At 39.3% G+C, this 25,716-nt stretch overlaps 1 protein-coding gene across 1 annotated transcript in view; it reads right to left on the reverse strand.

The window, feature by feature from the left end:
• Positions 1-1,604: 1,604 nt before the first annotated feature.
• pde11a (phosphodiesterase 11a) overlaps positions 1,605-25,716 on the reverse strand; it is a 34,016-nt gene continuing 9,904 nt past the window's right edge. Inside the window, exons 6-20 of the mRNA XM_068704755.1 lie at positions 24,466-24,598; positions 22,212-22,287; positions 18,719-18,786; positions 18,534-18,626; positions 17,441-17,491; positions 14,289-14,435; positions 14,033-14,140; positions 12,024-12,133; positions 10,939-11,029; positions 9,212-9,312; positions 8,942-9,019; positions 8,799-8,862; positions 8,353-8,427; positions 7,412-7,495; positions 1,605-4,099 (exon numbers count right to left, since the gene is read on the reverse strand). Of these exons, the coding sequence (XP_068560856.1) occupies positions 3,866-4,099; positions 7,412-7,495; positions 8,353-8,427; positions 8,799-8,862; positions 8,942-9,019; positions 9,212-9,312; positions 10,939-11,029; positions 12,024-12,133; positions 14,033-14,140; positions 14,289-14,435; positions 17,441-17,491; positions 18,534-18,626; positions 18,719-18,786; positions 22,212-22,287; positions 24,466-24,598 (1,513 nt within the window). The 3' untranslated portion in view covers positions 1,605-3,865. The remainder of the gene's footprint in view (positions 4,100-7,411; positions 7,496-8,352; positions 8,428-8,798; positions 8,863-8,941; positions 9,020-9,211; positions 9,313-10,938; positions 11,030-12,023; positions 12,134-14,032; positions 14,141-14,288; positions 14,436-17,440; positions 17,492-18,533; positions 18,627-18,718; positions 18,787-22,211; positions 22,288-24,465; positions 24,599-25,716) is intronic.

Here is a 25,716-nt window from a genome sequence, read left to right on the forward strand (position 1 = left end):
AAATATCACTTAGGATATCACCACATCAACCAATACATCAAGTTCTCTGACCAAAAGAAAGAAAGAAAGAAACTCTGTGGCTGTAGCAGGACCGTAATAATCCCGACCTGAAGCACTTGTGCGCACTCAGCCGGTGCACTGCTCGTCTTCCACTGCTAGCGTGACAGCTGTGAGTACTAATGTCCGTTGTACCTTTATTTTGATACCCTTACGTTGATCATTTGGGGGTAGTGGCTGTGGAAGGCCTGAAGGGCCAGGCTGTCAGCGCTACTGTGTTTCTTGCTAGATGTAACTTTTGGAGCTAGTGCTGCAAAAAAAATTTAATTGGGAAAATGATAGCAACACTGGGCTGCGTTTTAGCTGTTTTCAATTGTAGTTTACTGTTGCTGATTTGACAATTGTGTGTCAGTTTCCTTCCTTTCCAGTTTCGTTGTCATCCACTGCCACGCCCCTTTAGGATGTCCTGAGTCTATAAAAAAAGTGAACTTGAGCAGATTATAACCAATTATTTCGCCCCACAGTCACCAAAGTACACATTGGACCCATTTTTCAAAAGCCACATCTTCTGAACTTTCTGACAATAAAATATAATTTGTCGGACAGATAATTTCTGTGAAAATGAACCTTGTTCGAGACCTTTCTTTGTCTCAGCAACACAGAGAGATCTGGCAACAAATGTTCACAAACAAATGACTAACCACATCCAAAGTTGTTTACCATAATCCTTTTATATAAATATGGATATGCATATATATACCCTAGGATGTTAAGTCCCCCGAGAAGTGCAGGCTCTAACTAACATGCCAAAATGCTCTTTGTGGATCCTACAGGTGACTTCTGCTTTCACTGAGGAACTGTTACCTTCAGTGAGGTGTTTGAGGACTTCCTGCCGTTTGTGACTGCAAAGCCTCATTCAACTCAAAGAGTTTGAAAACTTTGAAGAGTAAAGTGGTAAGAAAAGGCTGAGTGAACTGGTTCTACTGGGACTAGAGAGGCTGAATGGAGTGATTATATTTGGCTTTGGGATTGAAAAGATGTACATTTAATTTACATTTGGTTTGGACATAAGGACTCTGTGATGTTGTTCCACTTGTGTATACGTTGATATTTAATGCAGTTTATTTTGTTGCCAAACAGTGTTTATTTAAAAGTAGTATATATCATATTACTTTTTAAAAATGTGAAGAGATAATGTTAAGCACATTTTAACTGACCTGCTTTTATGTAAGTTTCTACAGAATATCTTTTTTTTTTCTTAAATAACTTGTTTAGAGTAACAATACTCGTACAGTATAATTTTCTGGTTCTTCTTTCCATCTCTTTCAACCCTAGTAGTTGGGAAAGTCAGAGCTAATTTTAACAATTTGATATACTGTTGGATAGTTTAATATAGCAATTCATCATATTTTATAAGATCATCATCTGTTTTGTATGTAAAATCAAACTTTCAATGAACCAACAATATTTCCCTCTGAATTGTAGTGTTGAAATGTAAATACTCAAGTAAAGAACAAGTACCTCAAATACTTGTCTAAATGTACTGTCGTACCAGAATATACCAGAGAATGTATAGCAGCATATTTTTATTTAAACTCTGAACAGAAACATTGCACATTTGCCTTTTCATGCCCTAGGTTTCTTTCAGTTTAGCCGGCTGATAAATAAATCCACAGTCCAAACTGGGTGAGTAAAGAAGAAATACAAGAAGCACGTTACATTGCAAAAAGGACAAAGTAGTTTGGCCACATTTGGAGACCTAATAGAAAAATAGAACAGCGATATTCATAATTCACGTTACATGATGCAATAGAATTTAAATCATGCATTTCCGATGAGATAATGTGTTTACTGACGAAGTTCAAAATACGAGGTATTTGTTGGCTCACATGTTTGCTACATCCTTAGCAAGTGGTTGAATTTAATACTGCATAAAACATGCAATTCAAAATGTTTCTGGTCGAGTTCAATTCAGCTCTTTAACTAAAATACAGTAGAGTACAGATCCATGCCACACAATGTGCACAGTCACGTTTTAAACTCCAATTAACAAAGCTACAACACAATTCATAAGGCAAACCCCCACCCAAAAAATAATACTTTTATACTATAATATGGGCACTTCAGTACTACAAGTGTCAGTGTCTCCGTCTTCTTTTGGAAATTATAAAAGCTGTTTAAGTAGCATTTGTGAGATTTGAGAGAAGAAAATAAATCCTATTAAAGCAAAAGTCAGACATTTGAGGAAATACACTTATTCACTTTCTGGCGGCAAGTTAGATTGGAGGATACCACTTTCAAATAAAGCTACTGGTTAGCTTAGCTTAGCATAAAGACAGGAAAGAGGAAGAAACGGCTAGCCTGACTATCCAGATGTATCAAAATCCACCTACCAGCACCTTTAAAACTCTCAAATTATGCAGCATGTTATATCTAGAGCTGCAACAATAAAACTATTAGTTCTCAAATATTATACTATTTTGATAACAAAAAAGACAAAAGTCTCAGATTCCAGGTTCTTTAATATGAATCATTTCTAGGTTATTTACTCCTCTGTGACAGTAAACTGAATGTCTTTTGTGGACAAAACAAGACATTTGAGGACGTCATCTTAGGCTTTGGGAAACACTGATATGCATTTTTCACCATTTTCTGACATTTAACCAAATTAAATATTTTATTAATGATCTTTAGAACTGCTGGTTGGTGGATTTTATTGCCTTTGGACAGAGACAGGCTAGTTTTTTCCCTGTTTTTTGTCTTTGTGCTAAGCTGAGCTTACCTTCGACTGGCTGCAGACACATAATAGAATGGTAAGTGTATTTCTTAAAATATCAACCACTCTTAGTTTAGGGTGTTTTAGTTGAATGTAGCATGTATGCTTCCGCTGTCTGTGTTAAATCAACAGATGCAATTTCTGCAGAAGTGAATTGATGTCAGAACAACTTCATCAAGGCACATTGTGTGTGTATTAGTGTGTGTGTGTGTGTGTGTGTGTGTGTGTGTGTGTGTGTGTGTGTGTGTGTGTGTGTGTGTGTGACAAGAGAGACCCTGCATTTATAAAATTGGGCAAAATAGATGTCTTTATGTATAGAATGTTAATGCTTTGTGGCTGACATGGGATCAAGACAGAGCTGCAGTCATTGGTTTTCAAAAATTATGGCAATAAAAGTCATGGTTCAACTTGGATTTCCATCGAAGAATCTCGGTGAGGAGGCCATGCATTTTTCAATAGGATCTTAAAACAAGGCACAGGAAGGGAGCGGAGCACTCAATTTGCATTGTAAGCATTGTCACAGGTCCTGCTGTTCCTGTACTCCTTTATCCTTCAGAAACTCTACAGCCACATTACAAGCCAGAGCTTACAGATTCTCAAACAGCACTTGTAAATAACTTAATAGTCTATGTACATATTTACAAAAAATATCTTTGTTACCCCGGACAAAATGCGAGCAACGAGGAGGTACCGAGAGCAAAACGAACCACAGCAGAAACAAACATTCCTCTCATATTCTCCATGCCTTGTTGTGCTGAAAAATCTGTCCAATGCCCAGAATAATTAGTGTCAGCTCGCTGGTTGACTGGTTGACACATTGGTTTGAGTTTCCTTTCTGACGCGGTGTCTTCAGCTGATTTGTAGCCACTCCGACAAGCCTGCCAAACACAGCTCGGTCAGCCTTCAGCACAGGAAGACTGAAGGTGGCAGAAAAACCTCTATGATAGCGCTGCACTCAAGTCTAAAGCTCATCTCTAGCAGTAAAAGCGAAGAGGAGCAGAGCCCAAGAACCTCTGCATGCACTGCCTCGGTAGCAGGCTGCGTTTAAGAGGAAGTAAGCCTAAGAGATCAGCTTGGAGATGGCATCAGTAGCTAACTAACAGGTTTAGATGGTGTTCCATCAGCATCGCTGCTGCAGCAGGTTTTGCTGCCTGTTTTGGCCACAGTGCATCCGATTGTGTCTGTGCTGTCTCCACTGCAGGGGCTCGAGGGTGCAGAAACACTCTGACCACATTGTCTCTTCTTGTTCAGTTCCTCCCAATTGGCCCTGTTAGCTTTGATCATGTCAACCATCGGCTGAAGTTTGGGATTCAACTTGACAAGAGTCTAGGAGGAGAGAAGAAGTGAAGAAAGATGAGAATGGAAAAATACACTGAATGAAATACAAAAGACAAAAAACACCATCAGTATGAGAAGCAAAGGCCACATCTATTAAAGGCCTTAGCATTACATTCAGGTCAAAAAGCTATTTGTTTCTCTTAAAAATAAATACTTGATGATATTTTAAAATAGTCTACAAAAGAGTGTAACTTCATTCTCTGCTCAGGTAGACATCACTGCACCAGATCTTTAGCAAATAGTTGTTTGCTGCTATTTTAATGCTCTGAAACTCTTTTTTACCTTTAATATTTTGTCTGTGTTTTACATACGTCATATCCCGCTTCCTGGACTAGGAAATATAGTCACAATTTGAGAAACTAAAATCTTAATGAATGTGCAGCAAAGTAAATATTTTGTTCACCAGATGGTTAGAAGAATCACTGAGGAACACCTTCAGAATATTCAGTTTTGTTCAAATGACCTTCTACATTTTTTAAATATCAACGAGTAATTAATTTTCAGAAAACTGGATGCTTAGCTTTTTGACTGTAGAATGAGAAACAGACAGGAACTGGAAAAGCAGCATATTATTAATCAAATGTCAACAATACAGAGAACACGCTGCTACAATAACAGCAACATACAGTAGCTTGATAGTTTAAGACAATGAAGTGGCTGCTCTTTAGAGATTAGAAGCACATGTATGACTGAGATATGTCGTCTTTGGCATTCCTCTGTGTTGAACTGTAAGTGGCAATGTAGTCAAAGCTGTCATCCACCATTTTAATAAATGACCTGAGAGACGGGGGATTTTGTTCCCTCTGTTCTCCTCAAATTGTCTACTGTGTCTTTTGGATTTCCAGGGAAGTCTGTAATAGTTATTGTTTCGTTAACCCTGTACTCTATGTAAATATAATATGAGCAGGGGCACCATATACCAAAACATTATTCACACATATAAATGAAATAAATAGGAAGTTAAGTACATCCACGCTGGGCATTGTGTATGCATGAAAGGGAGATCAAATACGCTGTTATTTTTGGAGCAAACACAACTAATCACAACTGCCAATTAATTTAACTTTCAATGGATTTATATTCAGAGGGTATATTCACTAATTCATAAGAACAACTAAAACACTTGTGTGGGGGTCAACCAGAACAAAGCTCTATAATGTGGCCAAGTTCAGACATTGAGAATATCTATTAAAAGCAGCCGTCTACCCAGTTCATTAAGGAACTGTCCTGCAAGATGTTTTAAAAACTGTGTGACTCAAGAATTCATAGTATTGTAATTGCTGGAATATGCGTGCTACTGATCATGAAGCTGTTCACCTGTAATGCAGAGCTACATTAGAGCACAATACAATCACCATTTCTCTGATTTGAGATAAAGTCGATAAATGTATGGAATCAGACTCATTTTGTGTTTTCGCACACATCTGTTTTTATGTGTTTACAGTATTGTCATGTAGAGTTGAAACAATTAGCTGATGATTGAATCATCATTCAAGTTATTTTAACATTCACTTGTTCCAGCTTCTCAAATGGTAGGATTTGCTGCTTTTTTCGTCTTTTGTAATTATAAAAAAGGTTATTTTTGGGTTTTGGTTTTTATATATATACACAGTATATATATATATATATATATATATATATATATATATATATATATATATATACTGTGTATATATCTATACATACATACATAGATTAGATTTAAATGTATTGTCATTGCACAGAGAACAATTCTATACATTTTATAAACCAGACGATTAATAGAGAAAATGATCTGCAGATGAAGTGTTAAAGAAAATAACATCACACTGTGAAGGCATGTGGCCTACACAGTACACACAAAAACCGAGTGGATTGATCGTGTTTATCTTTTGCTGTTTAAAAGATCTGAATTATTTTTCAAAGGAGAACAATTTCCCTCTTTCTTTAAAGTATATATCCACAGTGGAACATTGTCATTAGTTTGCACAGCATCATTATTCCACTGAGGTAGACTCAGAAGAAGAAGAAGAGAGAGACTGTCATATGGTGGGGTATAAAGATGGAAGGTTATATAATGGGGGATTAATATTCTACAAAGTAGCGAGCCACCACCAGGAGAAGGAGATCAGCGAGATCAAGAATGAGATCTCTTACGCCCACAAACAAAAACCCTGCCGCCTCTGAACTTCCTCCGTTCTCCCCCTCGCAACTTTAATTGGCAGCAGCATGATTGTGAGCTCCATATCTGCATTCTCCAAACATCAGCCTTTACATGAGGCGGTGTGGACAAACCCCCCACGCAGACAACACACACCGCTTTGATGCTTTTTATCTACACTACACAGACTGTAACAATGGTGAAAGCAAAGCCTCAGCACAGATACGTCTCTAACTTTTGACGCTGATCCTGGGATAATTCAATAGCTGTGAAGATGATCTGTTGTTTGTTTTCAACCTCACTAAGAGTAATGTGTTTAATATGACAGTAAAAAGGAGGTTTAACAATACAAAAGCAGAGAATATCACCCAGTGCTGTAAGAATAAATTAACTATTTTATCCTTTACTCCCTTCACAACTGTTTGCTTTTCATGAATTTAGCTTCAGCACGCCTCATCTCTTAACGGACCTAATCTCCTCAGTAAGTCAGCCTGCGTCTTTCTCCCACACAGCCGCTGCTGCCGGCAGTGGGAGGAGCAGGTGAGTCTGTCTTGACGTCATTCAGAAAGACACGCACACACATTACTATACTGGCGAGGACACTGTATAGATTTCCATTAATTCCCTGAAAGATAACCACTAGCTCTAAGTCTGACCCTAACATTTGCTCGGCCCGGATCCTACAATAAAAAAACTTCTCTATCTGTGTGCTAGCCAAAAAGGCATTCCTTCATCACTGTGCAGTAAAGCCCAAAGTACACTGTCTTCCTGAGGGGATTTAACCCGCCTAACATCACAGCTCTATTCACACACTCCACTACCTCTGAGCGGTTTTGCAGTCAGAAAGTGCACACTCATTCTGCTATTCTCAAAAGAACAGGATGCAACCTTGAAGTTGTTTCAGAGGTTTCAATAAAACATCAAAAAAGCATTTCTTTTTCAGTGAGAAATCTGTAGCGGCAAAGAAAAAGTTGAATAGTTGTTGGTGACAGCTTCATTGCTGGCGTCAGTGAGGGGGACAATAGCTGAGGAAGGACAGCGCCTACTGATGTCAGAGGCGGATGTGTGTGTGTGTGTGTGTGTGTGTGTGTGTGTGTGTGTGTGTGTGTGTGTGAGACAAGCACGACACAGCGAAGGCTAGAGAGCTTCAAGCGTTTTACCTCGTACAGCGGTGCACAAATTCCATCAATCCACTCCAGCTGAAGTCCTGGCAATTCATCCTTCCTGTTTCGATCAAAGATGGCCTGTAAGACAAAAGTTAAAATGTATTTACACCTACATTTGTGCTGGAGAAACAAGGGAGGATTGTGATTCTGCTCACCTAAAAGCCAGGCTTACAGTCCTAAAGAGCTGCTGTTACTAACAAAAGTCTCCCTCCGCTCTCGAGTTTATTTCACGTACATTTTCTATTGTATCTCATTATTCTGCAGCCTGAACTTGAGAGGCTCGACTGAGGCTGTGCTTCAGAGATAGTTACTGGGCTACGACTTAGAAGTTAATATTTAATTTCCAACACCCACACACACAGAGCGGTAAAGGTTTGACACAAGCGGCAGACCTGAGGCTACGGCATTAGTTATTTCAGAGGGGAGGCAAATCTGGCCTGGCCCAATTAGTCAACAGCTATTTATTGCACACAGAAAGCTGTTGGTTGTTCCCTTTTAAGAACTTGTAACACAGTTCAGCCTTCAAAGCTCCTCAATCAAACACACAGGCTTCTCTGTTGTGGTGCTGTTGCTTTGAGGACAGAATACGTAGTGAATTAAGATCTTCATTAGGACCAGCGTTTTTCCTTGCTATTATTATTCTGCTATTTTTACATTTATATGAGATAAACAAATACAATTTATTATCTTGGCTAGTAGAGCTCCAATACACCAACATGCCTCGTGTGTTTACAGCTGGATGAATGGAAAGGTCAGTGTTTGCTTTGAATTTTGTGTTACGAGGTACACAGTTTGCTCTTGGCACAGCAGCGAGGCAGTGGAGCAGTCTTGTTTTGGAACTGCGGGGAAAATATATCTGCGGTGTCATCAGCTCAGTGGAGGACAACAACAAACTGCAAAAAAGCACAAAACCGGAGTTGGTTGTATGGACTCACAGAGGGTGTGAGCTTCAGCTCGGATCTCTCTCTGTCGCCCTGCTCGAAGAACTCGCTGGTCACCAACTCTGCAACCTGGAGTGAGTGAAAAGAGGAATGTAGGGATTATTTTCTTTCAATTGTTTTTTCAATTGATCGTTTGGTCTATATAAAATGTAAGGTAATTAGTGCAAAATGCCTGTCACCATATCATAAAGCCCAAGGTGATGATGTCAAACACCCCAAAACCCTAATACAATCCCGCAAGACAAAGTAAAGCAGAAAATCCCTACACTATGGAAGCAGGAACTAGGGAATGTTTGGTATTTTTTTCTTAGAAAAGGGTATTAAACCATTAATCAATTATCAAAAAAGTTTCTTTTGAGCAATTAATCAATCAATTATTTCCGCTCTAGATGAATGGTTTAGAAACACATTCATTTCATATATAAGAGAGTTTTTCTCACCTTGCGTGATATTTCCCATGGTTTAGTGACAGCACCAAGATCACACGCTGTCATCATCATGGATCTGAGAGGAATCAGACATTTATTTCACATAGTATTGATGGTATTAAAGAGCTACCATGTTTGTGTGAGCAGGGCATTACCTGCACATGTCTCTATGAGCCTTCAGATTCCAGTTGTACTCTCCTTTGCAGACCAGCTCAAAGAAGGTGTTTCTGTTCCTAGAAGGAAACGCGACGTAAGTATATGTAAGTGTAAGTGACATAAAATCCACAAGGGGGCAGTGTTGCCTAAAAGAAACCTGTAGTAAACATTGAACAGGGACAGTATGGTTCATGGTAAATGGTTTAGTACACTGGGGGTCAGCCAGTGGACATCTCACTATCAGGAGATTTAACAGTAGCAGAACATACTCAAAGTAAAGAGTGAGGTCTGTGGCCAGAATGGACTGTTTCAACAGCTGCATTAGGGCCCCATATTCTGTGGACGAGAGGTTGGAGAAGATATTGTGACCCTGTGGAGACACATACAGAGACAACATGATAAAGAATTTCGCAAGACATTTTCACAAGGAGCCTAAAATAAAGAAATATTTTCCCTGGCAATTTACTAAACAGAAAGTCCATATTACTTGTTACATGGGTTTATTTTAGAGACTTTTTGAATTATTTAAAAACAGCTTGAACCAGACAATACTAGCTGACAGAGATCATATACTGTCTGCCAGTGTCCTATTTATGTGTGAAATGTACATCCTTAAAGATTCCCACAATGTAGTTTGTGGCATACACTACTCTTTGTTAACAATCATACAATGAATGCAATGTGTGTTCATTCAATAGATACTGTATTATTGATAACATAGGGGGAAGTGAATGAGGGAGTGAGTCTTTAATGAAAAACGCTTTTGCAGTAAAAAAAAAGACTCAATACTAAAACTGAATGGGGAGGAGGGAAGCCAGCAGATCTCTCACTTGAGGCTCTCCGTCATTAAAACAGGCCTCTCCCCATCATGCATTATACATTCATTCACCACTTAGCCACCCTCCTCGGGAGAATAGAGAAAAATAGACGATGTAGAGGTGATAACAGAAAAAGAGCATGAAGGAGGGGACCTGCAGAAAGTAGCAGACATCTTCAAAACTGGTGACCACTTTTTTTTCCTTTTAAACGCTGGGAATCCAAGTGTAATGCGCATGTGATTCCCTTCATGAGCTTGTGTTCCCATCAAATATTGAGCTACGTAGCTGCAGCGACACAAAGCACGTCTCTCAGTCTGTCACAATTGGAGCGGACGAAGGAGGGAGGGGAGTAAAATAGGAAGTGAGAATGACGGGAGGAAATTGAGAGACACAAAGGGAGTGAATGATTTTAAAAGTTTTAAATTAAATCGTGAGCTTTCGACTTGAATTAGCCACATTATCCATTTATACTCTAATAGGACAGTAGTAGTTCAACCCCAGTATCAACAGAAACCATTACCATATTCCAAGCAACCATTTGTCAGCTTACTGTGTTGTCAGCACCATGATAATGAAGCCACGGGAACAAACCCTCCTAAGCCTCATCTCAGCTGCTCCCTCAAAACGTCTTTAATTACAACTTCATGCAAAGGCAGTCACCTGGTAAAATTTCTCTCTCAACCAATTACCTCTAAATCCATCGCCTCTGTAATTACATTGATTTGAGGGCAGTATGAGCAATTCGGTTACTGGCTCACATACAGCAAACATTGACCCAACATATGGTTGCCTTCAGGCGCAGTCGGCACAATCTTTATTTAGATGGTTATAAAATAAAGACAGAAACCTATAATAGGTAAGACACAGGAATGTACTGTACCCATTATACCCAGTCAGGTGTATTGCCATGGTTCAACGTAATTACATCACTTTATAGGATTATTTTGAAATACGCCTTTTTGCTTTCTGTACCATGTATGTACCACCACTTTAATACCTCTAAAATATGTTAAATGTGAATCTACCACCAGCAGCATACTGTAAGACTGGGAACAGGAGGAAAGAGATGTTTCTAGTCTTCCAGTACTCTGTTCTGACACAAATACAATATGCATTGGTCTGCATTAGCAGAACCTCAATGGTGACTGCATTGGAGCAGATATTGGAACATAGTGCACCTCGCTCTGCAGGATCATAACGGCATGGTTGAAGTGGTGGTGCTCCAGTGTAGCAGAGGTCCCATAAAGCAGAGCAAGGGCTGAGCCCGTCCTGACACACACACACACACACACACACACACACACACACACACACACACACACACACACACACACACAAAAGCACACACAAACACACACAGGGATCAAGGAGAGAGAGAACATAATCAGCATTCAACACATACTGAGAAACAAAGTCTGCTGTTGAGTCTGTTGTAATTCCCTCACCAATTATCTCTGCACTCTGTCGCCAACTTATGACGCTATGATGAAAGAAGCTGGAAAGCCATAACCTATAACGCTATAACCGTTCAACATTGAATATGATATCATCATTTAATGTGGAGAAAAATACTCAAAAGTGAGTCTGGTGTGATGAAGGTAGTAGGATTTTAAAGTTTGGGATATTCCATTAGTTTAGTTAGTTTTCAGTTTGTCTGTGATTTCCACAGTAAATAATACGTTTTAGGATTGTTTTAAAACAAATCTATTTTCTGCTCTAGTTTTATTGTTACAGTAAAGTCAGACAATTAGGACAGTGACGTGTTTTTCATTGTGTTGGCTCTGTCCTCCAGCACATGGATTTGAAATGAAACAATGACTATTTTTAGATGTCACATGTTGGGGTGAGCATATTTAAGAGCATAAGTCATAAATTATTTTAGAATAGTTTTCTTAATATATCCTTAACTACAACTACAGTGCACTGTTTTCTGTTCAGCATAAATTAAACTATTTCGAGTTAAGATTTCTAACTTAGCTCATGTTTATGTCTGTCCATCACATAGTTTCTATCCTGGTTTTGTAAGGGCAGAAAACACTAAGTCCAAACAATTCCTCGTTAAGCAGACCCTTATATAAGCTTTATGCAACTTGCCACTTGACTCTTGCTGATCTGGGCTGGGCTACTGCAGACTGCTGCAGGTGGTAAAACACACTATAAACGGTGTGTAGGAGGGAGCGTGTTTCTGTGTGTGTGTGTGTGTGTGTGTGTGTGTGTGTGTGTGTGTGTGGCAGAAACTGAGAGATAAAGCAAAAATACTTACTTTGCCTGAAAAGCGTTGTTGGTGCCCCTGTGGTCCAAGTCATGGCAGACACAACCCACAATAAGGGCTAAGGTCTCCACCTCTGTCAGAGTCTCCTGGAAGCCCGCTGTCTGGTTGGCACAGAGGAAAGGAGGCCAATGAGAAAACAAACAAATACATACATAGTCACACAAATAAGAGCTGCATCTCTCATTCTCTTATTCTATGAAACTATGAGGAGCACATTGAATACATTTTTTTTTTTTTTAAGTTCCAACAGTAGGAGCATCCCCAGAATGTTCTCCATACATAACCAGTGGGACTGCAGTTCCACAGGGAGCTTTATGGCTTGGATGAGAGGCTTCTGGTGGCTGAGCGACTTGCTATAGGTCACTGTGGCGATGGCAGCAAAAGATGCACGGCCCTCAGCCCACTCATTAAAACACATGGCAGGAGAGTGGAGGGGCCCAGAACAGCTTACACATTACTATTTCATCTCCCTCTGCCAATAATCAATTCAGATGGGACACCATGCATTAACGCTGTGCTTGATTAAATGAACGCTGTGCTTTTTGTATAAGAGCGTGTGTGTGTTTGTGTGTGTGTGAGTGTGTGTGTTGCCCCAAGGACCTGATAAAGTAAAGGCCTGCTGCTGAAGTAATTCTCTTGGGGACTCTATTCAAACAAACATGTCCGGTTTGGTTCTGCACAGAAGTGGCTGTGTGTAAAGTTAATCATACAATGAGTCGTAATTTTAATTTCAACTTTAGTCAAACAGAAATGTATCATGATCTACTTTTAATAATAACATTTCAGGAAGCACTGAAGCCAGGTTTGCATTAGCTACTTCATTCATGCTTCACAATCACTGGCTCATTCATCAACCTTGCTCGGCAACCAGCTAACTGGTAACGTCCAATCATATTCATGCACATGTACACGACCAACACTCCTCAGCTTTATTCTGAGACCTTTATGTAAATGTGTTTGCTGTTGCAGCTCACTCCACCATCCCAACTTCCACTGGTAGAAGAAGTATTTAGATGCTTTACTAAAAGGTACTATGTGGAACTTTCAGAAAATGCTTGTTATTAATGACCCCGTTGGTCGTTAAGTGAACTGCAGTTACATGCTCGCACTCCGTAGCCACAAACAAACCTCCTGGGAAAACAGTGATGTGACATTACATTACAATATATCACATTTAGAATAACATTACAATCTTCAATGATCCTATAGTTTACTAACTGGCTGTTTGCAAATTACTTTGATTAACTAACATTACAAAGTAACCAAGGCCAAATCCAAGCAGCATGGCTAAGTTACAGCTAGCAAGCTAACCATTACTTAGTTTAGGTTACGATTGGCTAGTTAGCTGCCCTGACTTGTATAGTTCGGGGCTAGTAGGAAGCAATCGTTAGTTATACACCTTTGCTTTGTACCATTACATAATTTATTGTTGGCTAGAATTAACACTGTTTTGTCACATAAATTAGTATCATGGATCATGTCATATGATGAAGTAATTTGGCAAGCTAGCTAACTGTCATATCCACTTAGATAGTATTTGCAAATGTTTGCGAGCAAGGTTAGCCCGCTAGCTGTAGCTTAGCTTCGTGGCACAGATCTGACGTTGCGTCACAATGCTTCTTAATTTGCAAACAGCAAGCGAGCCAATTTACCAGCCAGACCAGCCCCAGGATTCTGGATGAATAAGCTTATCCACTCAATACAGTATGTTGCAACATTGGCTACACGATGTTAAGACTGTAGGGGAGATGAAGAGGGGCAAGGCACTGCAGGCGTGCATAATGTGGAACAGCTAACCTGTAAACTTCTCACTGTGCACTTGAGTAAATCTATTTCGTTACCACCGGTGTCAAACTCCTTATGTGCTCCGCTTTTGTTATTGTTGATTTAATTCCGATAACTTTAAATTTATGAATATTGGCTATGGTCTATTCCTTAATGCAAATGTCTCTGACCGAAAGTGATCTCACGATCTGCAGTTATAGCAGCATGATATTTACCGTTAGCATTGCAAACATGCACTGGCAGACGTTGAAGGCATGTCTCCAGTTGTGATAGAGAACCATTCTGTAGTTTTTTCTGACAGTCAGCAGCCATCTGCATAGTGTCTGGAGGGGAAGACAGAGAGCAGGATGAGCACATGGGTCAGCAGTTGTCATGAGGACACATTAGGATTCAGCTACCAAAGGAACCATGTTCTGGGCAGATTCAGTCAAGTATTCAAAGGAAATAGATAAAGACAATCAGTGCACTCACCTCATAATCAATCTTGAATTTCTGCACCATTCCTAACTCCATGAACATTCTCAAAGCGGCCGTTATCATGGCGTCAACGTCCAGGGAGAAGTCATCAAAGGAGAGCTTACCGATGCCCAGCTCACAAACCAGGGGAATGTTGGCAGCCTGTTTCATCATGGACAGAGAAAACGTTAAGGAAGAAAGAGAACATGAGAATATGGGTTCAGAGAGGAGAAGAGCACAGAGGGGTCAGAGGATGCTATGCCACTCTCAGATGATACATGGAAATATGTAGACATGTTAATTATGACTCCGAGGACTCATTTAGAGAGGGTTAAGTTTAATGAGGGAGCTTTACCAGAAGATTTTACTGTTGTTTACTTTCAGAGCTCATTGACAAACATAGTTATGCAGTAGCAATCAACACTTTTTTTTCCATTATTATTCAAACAAAAACACAACACATATGTGAATCCAATTAACCATATTCATTCTGAAGCATCCATGTCTGCCACCTTCAGTGTGGTCTAATGAGCAGATATGTCTTATCTGCCTCTAGTCAGCATTTATAATATAAATATTTCATGCTTTCTAACCTGCATCTCATTCCACTGAGTCAAAGCCCTTTTACAGATCTGTGTTAGAGTTTCAGTGCAGCCATGTTTCTCTTTTATCTTTCCCTCTCTCCACTCTAACAGCCACCAGAGCACCATGTTTCCCCACACAAATGTTTGCCTGTCAGGTCAGCAGGTATTCTCCTCTCTCTTAATTCACAGCCCCGAGTTACGAAATGTCAGCCAGGTTTGTTTGCCGCTGCCATTTTCACTCCGGTGGAATCCCAGTCAAGTGTACTCGGTGAGGCTCCATATGTAGAGCAGTTATGAAAGAAAGTGGGGGAAAGGCAGGAAGCAGAGCGTGTTGTGGATGAGGGGGCTGAAAGATCACACAAGCTCTCTGGGAAGCGGGGTTCCTACTTTGCGGTGATGGCCACAGGGGAAAATCCGACACATAAAAGTGCAGGAAAATAGGTCATATCTATATTTCAGAAGTGTCATGCTAATTAAAAGTGTAGATATTTTCCTTTTTTACTCCTTTATAAATAATTCATTGAAAATGATTGCCTATTGATTGAAGTAATCCATTTCAAATACCACAATTAGTTTATTGTCATTGGGGAATTCTCAGCCCATGCTTTTACTTGTGTGTTACTGCAGGAGTAACAGGAATATTAAGTCTAGAAGACAGGCTGCCAATAATTCCTCTGTGTTGCATACATTTTTCTTTTTCGTTTAAGTTAATGGGAGATTATTTATTTAGAAAAATATATCTTAATTAAAGGGCCCATGAGTAAAATAAAGCGACATTTCCAAGACTTAAACTTGTCGTAAATAGCAGTTACATTTTATCCAAGTCTATTTTACTGTTAAAGCCTTGCATTATACTTTTGTTAAATGAAGGGGTTTAGCAGAATCATAAAGGACCTTTATTCTTTTCTTTTTTTTATTTGTCATAATTTAATCAATAAAAAGAAGATACATTAAGGAATACATCTACAGAACTAGGGAAACAATTACATTTTATTATGGCAATTATCTGCACCGCCAGAGCAAACCTGATGATCACAAATTGTAATCCACAACGATAGTGTGTATACACTGCAATATACAAAGGAAGGACTTGTCCTCACCAGAAAATGTCAGAAAGCATTCATATGAGTGCTTTTGTCATTTATTGATTTATTTTGTCATTGTGGTCGGAGGACTTGTTGAGTATTCCAGGTAACAGGGGGCTAAGAACTGACTCCACATCATCCCTCATCCTCTACTTTGTAGAAAATGTATATTAGAACATGGTTCCTCTGAGCTACAGTTAGTATTTTAGCAACATGTGTCATTTGATTAAAAGGAAAATACAGTTTATAGCAGAAACATGTACTCCTATGATCTTGGTTTACAGGTTTTGTTTAAAGGAAGTGTTTTTCTCAATTTTTCTCACTAGTCCAATTCCTTCTACTCTGTCTGTGACACTCCGTCCTCTGCCTATTCATTCCTATTTAAGACATACATCTTTAAAAATGATTCATAGTATTAGCTTCATTTTTATAGAAAACGTTTTAGCTTTTTTTCTAAAACAGCTGGGAAACATAGTTTTAATCAAACTTTACTAAAGCACATTTATCGGGGACTATTTTCGGTTGTGTATTAAAGGTGCCTTATGAAGTTGGCTTTTAAACAAAACAAAGTTACATTTACATTCAGTGTTTTTACCAAAATATATTGTGTGTATCACTAAGTTCTACTTTTTACATTTTCACAAACCTTTAGATGAAAAAAAAAAATTCTAAATTGTGCTTTGCTGACATCCATGTTTGCTTGCTAGCAGTCTTCTTATTCCCTGCATTTGCTATGTTTGTTGTTGGCACATTACTACCACCAGAACTGTTAATCAGCAAAATATTGTGAAACACAATCGCAGGCTGTGAGTCGCTTGTGCGTGTGCATTTGCACCCCAGGCATTTGCACAATATCAAATAAGGGGGACCCACTTATAAAAACATTGCTCCAAAGTTGTCTCAGGGTATCAGGGTACCTTGATACTCATTTGGTGTTCTAGTGAGTACTTCTGGCAGCAGGATGGTGTGTATATATATATAAAATATATATGGTAATAGTTGTTGTTGCTAATTGTAGAAAATGTATGGATGATCCCATGTTGTTTAAGAATTACTTGGCACAATACAGCAATATGTTGGTTGAATCCACATTTTTGGTTTTAGGATTGCAGATGTTTGTGGACTGAAAATATTCCATGTGTACCACTGGAGCTCATTAGGTATGAAACTGTGTTTGATGATGATTTCTCGTTTGCTGCTTTGTTTTTGAATGTGTCTAATGTATTTAGCAGTAAGGGTCTGTTTTGTTTCCTCTGTAAAATCAAGCTTGATAGGTTAGCACAAGTTTAGCACATGTCACTGCTGTATTTTTGCCATATTTGTGTTCAAATACTACTGGATTTCTTAGTATTTGTTTTGAACAATACCTGTTTGTTCTTTGTAAATTAGAAACCATTTCCTACAGTGGAAGCCTAGCCTTTTTTTTAAACTTCTATTTCATAAACAAGAAGCACAAAACTGACAAATGTAATGATGATAACGGTGAATATCTGTGTACCTTGAATTTGTCAACTTCAGTCTTGGAGCAAGTAGCATGGTAAGACAGAACCTGCAAAATAATGACACAGTGTCACTGTCAACGATTTTTCAACTTATTAAAATGACCAGTTAGGCTCTAAGAGAAGCTATGGCGAAAAATACTGCACGCTGTGGTGTTATGGCATTTCAGTGGATCTTACAGATGAGGAAGTTAACATTTGCCTCTAGAACAGTTTACAAGAGCAGCGATGTCAGCCCTGATTTCATGGCCATGTTCCCTTCATTTCCTGAGAGAAATACCTCGCACAGACCTCCAGTTGCTTATTTGATCATAAATGCTCATGTTTATTCAGTGCTGCCAGAAGCAGTGCATCTAAATATTAGCTCATCCTGTGCCTCTCCTTTAAATGATCTACCTCTCTGTTCTCTGCTTCTATCTTGAAACAGAGAGGTGCTAACTACTATAATGCACCTGAACGCTCCCTATTGTAATGTAAGGAGGCACCGTAAAGGCCGAGTAGTGCTGAATGCCTACAAAATGCAGAGCAGATGAGGGATTGCTTTTCACTGCCTCTTATTCATTTTCAATAAAACCTTTGTAAGAAGGTTATCTACAAAGAGAGATCAGCACTTTTTCCATGCGTACATTCTTGTGGAAATATGCGACTAAAAAATAAGCCAAGCACAAAGACCCAGGAGAGAGGATAAGTAAGAGGAGGTTTTATATTAGCCATGCAGCAGCCATTGTTTCCAATAACTTCAACATATGCGCTGTGTTTCAGCACAGAGCATATGTTGACTGGAAAGGAAAATAAAGATATCATTATAGATAATGGAACACAAAAACAGATAGGACTCTCAGGGAAACATCATCTGAGCGAGGGCATGAGCATACAGGCATGACAAAAGGAAGCTGAAGTATAAAGCAGGAGCAGTGCAGAATCAACTTATTATTCAACACTGTGAAGCCGCGTTACAGTTTGCATAGTCCTTTTTCTTCTTGCAAATGTAAGTGAATAATAAGATTTCTTGTTCAAAACATGGAAATTGAATATTTTCCCTTTGAAATTGTGATGTGAGGCAGGAAATCGAATGGGATGTTGTGTTCTTACATCCAAAGCTACAGACTGCTTGGCCCAGGACTTCTTCACCTGGTCGTACATGATGGTGTTGTTGATGCCCAGTCCACAAAAGATCACAAACGCCTGAGAAAAGCACAAAAAGCAAACATACTTAACTACAACAATTTCTAATACACCCACTGTATGTTGAAAATATATAGAAGCAAATGTTATACTTCAAAGAGACGCTGGTCTGCATCATCGAACGGTTGCCCATCAAGCCTGTTCAGCACTTGGGCAACACCTGTTACACAAACCATACAATAAGAACACTAATCTTTTCAGCTTGATATTGGCAAGACTCCAGTGCATATAACTGCCTCCAATTAAAAGAAGATCAAACCCACACACTCCACGTCATCAATAAACATTCATTATTAATGGAAATTAAGCAGAGACACAACATCCTACCACAAAAAAGCAGCATATGAGTATGACAAAAATGTGGCACTGGTGAAATTGGCATTCACTTAATGTCATCTGTGAACAGACTACTTATTGTCCACAATTGGACTGAAGCCTTTTATTTGACAGCAGTGTTTCCTGTTTAGATGACTTCCCTCATCATCTAATTAAAAGTAGAAGAAGGCTTTGTTGATCAAGCATACATATTTAATTGATCGAGACGTTATTATCACTGAGAAATTATGCTAAAAAGTAATTACACATACGTAACAGACACCATTCAATACATTACCATTTCCAAACCCTACCACAGTGACATTTTAATTTCAATGTATAGTTGGAGATCCATAGAGGTGAAACAGGATTAGTACTGTACCCAAGAACAATTTTCATTACACCGTCATTAAATTTAAAATACGGGGCTGCAGTTTTCTCAGATCTATTATTGCTCCCTCTGTAATGAGCATGCAATTTGTGATGAGTTACAGCATAGGTAGCCCCAAATAAAAGTTAACTAAATGACTGCTTAGATCCCTGTGGCCACCACATCATCTTTAACTACACCACATTCAACTGTTATTTTTTATGATCACAAAAACCATAAAATGACAATAATTAGCTGTTTTTACATAAATCACCCATGTGTTGTGTGACTGTACAATCTACAGTTTGTTCACTAGTGGTGGTGGGTGGCAGGGGGTGGCAAATTTTGTACCAAACAACCGAGCTGCACCCAAAGTAATAGAGTAGCTGTTTATCATAACAGCTACTCTGCACAAACATGCAGTTTGTGGAACATATTTGTCAGTGTCTGTATTTAAGGGATACTCTACTGATTTTATACATTAAGTCAAAGCTACACATGAATCCCTAAAAACAACTTTTCCGGAATGGACAAGTCCAGATCTCAATCCAATCCCATTTGTTTAAAATCCTAACCAACTGTGAGAGGTCTCAGCATCACATGTGTAAAAGAAATCACAGTCAAGCCCACTGCAATCAGGTACCATCCATCCATCATCTATACCTGCACAGCCAAGGAACACCCTGGACAGCTTGCTGTATTATATCACAGGGCTGTCATTAACCAGCTGTAACTAAAGGATCATATTCAGATTTTTTTACTGAAAAAAGGAAACATCCATCCATTATCTTTAACCGCTTATCCTGTTCAGAGTTGCGGGGAGCCAATCCCAGCTGACATTGGGCGAAGGCATTGTTCACCCTGGACAGGTCGCCAGACTATAGCAGGGCTGACAAGTATAGACAGACAACCATTCATGCTCACATTCACCCCTACGGGCACTTTAGAGTCATCGATTTACCTATGCTGCATGTTTGGACTGTGGGAAGAAGCCGGAGAACCTGGAGAGAACCGGCACAGCCACGGGGAGAACATGCAAACTCCACACAGAAGGCCCGTCTAGCCCGGGAATCGAAACCTGGGCCCCTCTAGCTGTGAGGCGACAGTGCTATAGCCACCACACCGCTGTGCGGTAAACATGTAACATGTTTAATAAAATCTAAATTCTAGTCTGATAATAAATCTGAATCCTCCACGCCACAAACTACCAGCTTACCTATGGATGTCCGTGGTAATCTCCCCGACTTTGAGTGACCAGTGCAGGCTGAACATGAGCTTCAAAATTCATCCATCACAACCAAACTGTGGTATAATGGTTGTGCTTTAGTTGCATGAATTTATTTGGAAGTTACCTAGTTGTGATGGAATGTTTGGACTAGCCTGGCTCTCTATCCACATCTCTAATACTGAAACTCAGGTAAAAAACAAAAAACAAAATGACAATTCAGGCGAGCAAAACCAACATGTTTTATAATTTTAAAAATGAATCATCCAAAACACCTTGTATTTCCATCTACCTTTAGTAAAGTACCCCTAATGGCATATTGCCAAAGGAAGTGCTAATATGATTTTAATCACATTTGATATTTGACATTAAACCTCATTGTTGTTATAATCACAACAGTATTTCCGGTGGTTACATTTTGAAGAAGCTGGCTGTAACCTTGGCAGATGACACAAGGACATACATTTTCTACAGGAATGTATCCTTGGCTTGAGAATTTCATCTCCTGCTTTGTTTGTATAATGTTTTTTTTTTCACTCCAGATCCTCAGGTGCCACCCACACATGCTGCATTTCTTTCTCCCCTCATTCTCTTTCTGTTCTTCTTCCTCTTCCCTCTCCCCTCCCCAACAAATGCACTTACACCTACGCAAAAGAAGACAAAAAAAAAACCTGAGCGCACGTGGACATCACACACACACAGAGACACGCACACGCATAGGTCTTAACCAACCATCTGCAGCAGATATGCTGATCACTTTGCACTCAAACATAACTAATGACTTCCTGCGTCAGATCTCAGTGGACCGAGAAGAGCGCCATCATTGCTCCTCCCTGCAATATCCAGCACCAAAAACCAGAGGAGAGATCAATGATTTATCAGAGTGTTAGTGTGGTGTTGGCCTGGGGCGGATTCACAAACACAAAGCACACAGCCAGAAGAAGGGAACTCCACCTCCAAGTGCGGAGTGATGGTGCAGCGTGGATCTAATCACACACATGCAGCCTCAGCTGAACACATGCTCAAGCTCCCCTCTCCCCTATTTTCTACTATGCAGCAAAAAGGGGAAAAAAAATACATTAACATAATGAGTGCATGTGAGTGCTCCATTGATGCACTATATGGCCAGAATTATGTAGACACCTCTGTCTTTTGGGCTGTTTGTCATAGTTTGAGCTAATCCCATTAGTTCCTATTATGGGTAAATCTTGAAGCTACATCATACGACATCAACGTGTGCTTCCATCGGTGTGGAAAGGTACTTTCCTGTTTAAAGAGAATGCTCCTATTCACAAAGCGTGAACAATAAAGAAAGCCCTGACCTCCAACACCTTTGGAATGAACTGCACACCAACATGCAAGCCAGGTGTCGTCGTCTAACAGCCGTGCCTGATCGTAATATACTCTTGTGGAAAGCCATCACAAAAGGATGGAGGCTTGTTGTTGCAGCATGTTAATATCCATGGTCTTTGAATTAGACAATCACATTTTTAAATAGGATAACCACATGAATGTAATGGTCAGGTGTCCATATACTTTTGGCCATATAGTGTATTACAATACTCAAACCTTTTCATAAACATTAGTAAAGTGAAGAAAAAGTTTTAGAATTGATATTCAAGTACATAGATCAAATACACTTAAGAGAAAAAGGGAGCTCCCTTTGTTAACTTACCAATGATTTGGTGGTTGCTGTTCCATATGGGAACACAAAGCACAGAGCGGATGTGGAAGTCTGAGAACTGGTCTGCCTAAAAACAGTGGAAATAGTGTAATATGAGGATTACCATCCATCTGCATAAAACATTTCCTACTTTTCAAAAATAATCTTTAATACAGCCCTACTTGTTTACTTACTTTTTGATCTGCTAATTTCATATTTAAATCACAATTTCACTAATTTTAAACTGTATTTAATTTGAAATAAACTGCTACCAGAGCATTAAGCACCAATGCATTTGAAACATGTTCAAAAACTATGTTTATATTCTTCAAAGTAAAGTATTACTATTGGAAGTTTAGCAGTATATGCCCTTATATTGGAAGATTTAAAACAATACATAGTATTGAATATTTAAGTATTAAATTATTATTATTGAGTATGCATACATGCCTCACCTCTAATGGAGGGGCAAGGCTACAAGGAGGTATAAGAACCCTTAAAGCCCTTGAAAAAGCGAGAAGCAGCAAGTTCTCTATTAATTTCAGTGGGAGCCTGCTGGTAGCTTTTCCGCCCTGCCCATATTTTCCATTTTTCTGTCACTGCTGCTTAAGGTTGACCATGTCAAACTTGTGCTGCTTGCAGCTGGATGCAGAGCGGACTGCTGTGGGAGCCGCTGTGGGATTCTGATTAGCTCTACGCAGCTGCAGTTGATGCTTTTTGGTGTTAAAGGGCTTTTATCCAATGGAGATCAATTAACAGCTGTAAAATTGAAAAATGGGCAGTTTGTAAATTCTGACTATGTTTTGTCAATAAAACAAAGTACTAAGATAAATGCAACTGAACTTAATGTTGGGTCTTGAGGACTTTCCAAAGAGGCATTATCACTCCTGCTGACTGGCAGCCATTTTAATCTTCACACCCGGAGGAGTCCTTGAGGTCCTGAGTGAGTCGTTAAGGTCACACAACAATCTTGTGAAATATCAGAGTCCAATTAACTAATGTGAAATGTTATGAAACCTTGATTAGAACGTTTGGAGAGCAGCGTACACCAATAAACAGCTTATGGTTTGATATTGATGGTCTTCTTCATTTCTGTTTAAACTGTTTAATCTCTCTACTGAATCAAAATGCCATCCTGACATCTCTCCCAAGCCATTAAAGGAATACTTTCAATTACTCACCCTGTGTTGCCTTGAATTCTTGAAGAATTCTTTTTTTTTTCTCGCATGCCTCCAAAGGTGAACGAAGAATCCAAAATGCAACACACGCAACACACTTTGCTGATTACAAGCAATTGTAGATAGATAGATAGATAGATAGATAGATAGATAGATAGATAGATAGATAGATAGACACAGTGTGTGGGTAGATCATTTTGTTGGTTGGTGAAGATCCAGTTGTCTTCAGTTGAACACCAAGAACACGAAATAAATCATTTTTGACTGGTAACAACACTCACCAACAAATTACTATTAATGGGGAGGGCATTGAAGTGGTGGATGACAACAAACATACAAACACAGATACTATCTATAAGAAAGGTCTGATCCATCCTTCCATCCACCTTTCTAAAAAGACAGATGTCTGGATGAATTGAAGTAAGTGGGGTTTAGGTTTAACAACAGCAAAACTACACGAAAACATCCAATTGCAGACTCTCACATAACTTGTGCAGTTTAATCCAAGTCACATTTACCCAATTGTATGCTCATTACTTCCCAAACACATGCATCTTTGCTAAAACTTTACTATTTAAAACAACCGTTGCACGCTTCTGCAGGTGCGCTACTTGTCCGCGTGAGTCCAGACGAGTGCAAAGTGTTTTAAACAGTACGCTTTTAGCAAAGAGGCATGTGTTTAGGAATGAGCATACGACTTGATGAATGAGACTCCGTTCTCTGAATCTTCGTTCAGCGTTGCATGCAAGAAAATCAGTTGTTTTTTTTAAGAATTCAAGGCAACACAGGGCGAGTAATATTGTGGGCTAAGTATTCCTTTCATGAAATGTGACATGTGACCTCCTTGACTTGCATGTGACGTCGACATGTGAACATCCCATAGAGTACCAAAATGCCTGGGACTCTACACTGCTTAGTTCTCTTGGATGAGCGGTGACACATCTCTAGTTTTAGTCTAGTTTTGATTGAAATACTATGACCGGAATGATAACCGTCACAGGCATATTTCCTACTGGTTTGTCTACAATGCTGGTTGAGATCATTTCATTTGGATGTCAAATTTGAAAGTTATGTTATTGTGTGTTTACCTCAGCATCAAAGCGAGGATCCTGATAGGCATCGCTAATGTTCACGGGGAGTCCTGTGGAGGCTACCAGCTCTGCGATACTGTTGTTGATGAGCCAGTCTGAGTAAGACGATCTCTCCATACTGTCTTTGAAACTAGGGTCAGAGAATAAGACGGCAGGATTACAAACGAAGCATAACAGAAAAATGCAAAATGCTTTTCTTATTTCTCCTTGTGGACCCCGTTTTACATTGACTTGCATTTAATGAACTTCTCATACAGTAGATATCAGTAAGCTTCTTCTGCAGCTTATGAAGTAATGAAAAGTTAATTGTGTGATTGTGTTCCTCATTGCCAGACGCCCCCACACTCTGCCACAGAAACACCTGCATCCCTGCATAGACCTCCCATTCACATTTACTGCAGTGGGCTGTCGCTGACTTTTTAGCTTACCAAACGTAACAAGGTACATGTTCAGTGTGGCTCATTTTGTCTTTCCAGACTAGAATAAAGATGCAGGGACACTTCTGTCAGATCTTTTGAATCCCTTTGATTTAGTGATACAGCTGTGTGTGCGGCAGGGAATAACCCTCATGGGTGTGATGGCAAGATGCCTTATAGTATCTACTTCTTTATTCTTTCTCTCCATTGTCTCTGTCTCTTCCCTGTCTCACATCTGTCATTTATCTGCCACAGACACACTAGCAGCATTGTACACTCGCTCAAAATTATCCTCCCCATGGGGGCGGCTGGAGATTGTAAGGCACATTAGAAATCCTACAGTACGCTCACCTTCTGACACAAAATGTATCCACTTAATTGCACACATGAATCTTGCACAGCAGCCCTTGTTATTCAGATGTGAACCTTTAGGGAAACTAGTGTCATCAAAGAGATGCTGTATTTTTTTGTCATTTCAGCAAATGTGTAGTTTTATTACATGAAATCACAAAATGGCTATTTAATTAATATACAACACCAGAAACACAGATCTGTCAGAAAGACTAAACTGGCCACTCAAGCAGACTGATATTTATTTAATTGCAACTAATTTCTTACATTCGATATTTTAAATAAATGTTGTGGTTATTAATACTGCCTTAACGTGACCATATCGGTTATGGCAAGTACAGGACTTGGGGAATAATTTGTCTTCCTTTCAGCGTTGGTTTTCATCCATAAACATCCCACACAATATTAAGCCTCTCTTTCTCCATTCAGCCATCCCAAGCAGTGGAGAGAAGCAGCAAAACCCAATTAAGTAGGGCTCCTA

Source organism: Cebidichthys violaceus, unplaced genomic scaffold (genome assembly GCF_023349555.1).
Source record: "Cebidichthys violaceus isolate CVI_PGR_0920_01 unplaced genomic scaffold, fCebVio1.0.p SCAF_11, whole genome shotgun sequence".
NCBI classification, from domain to species: Eukaryota; Metazoa; Chordata; class Actinopteri; order Perciformes; family Stichaeidae; genus Cebidichthys; species Cebidichthys violaceus.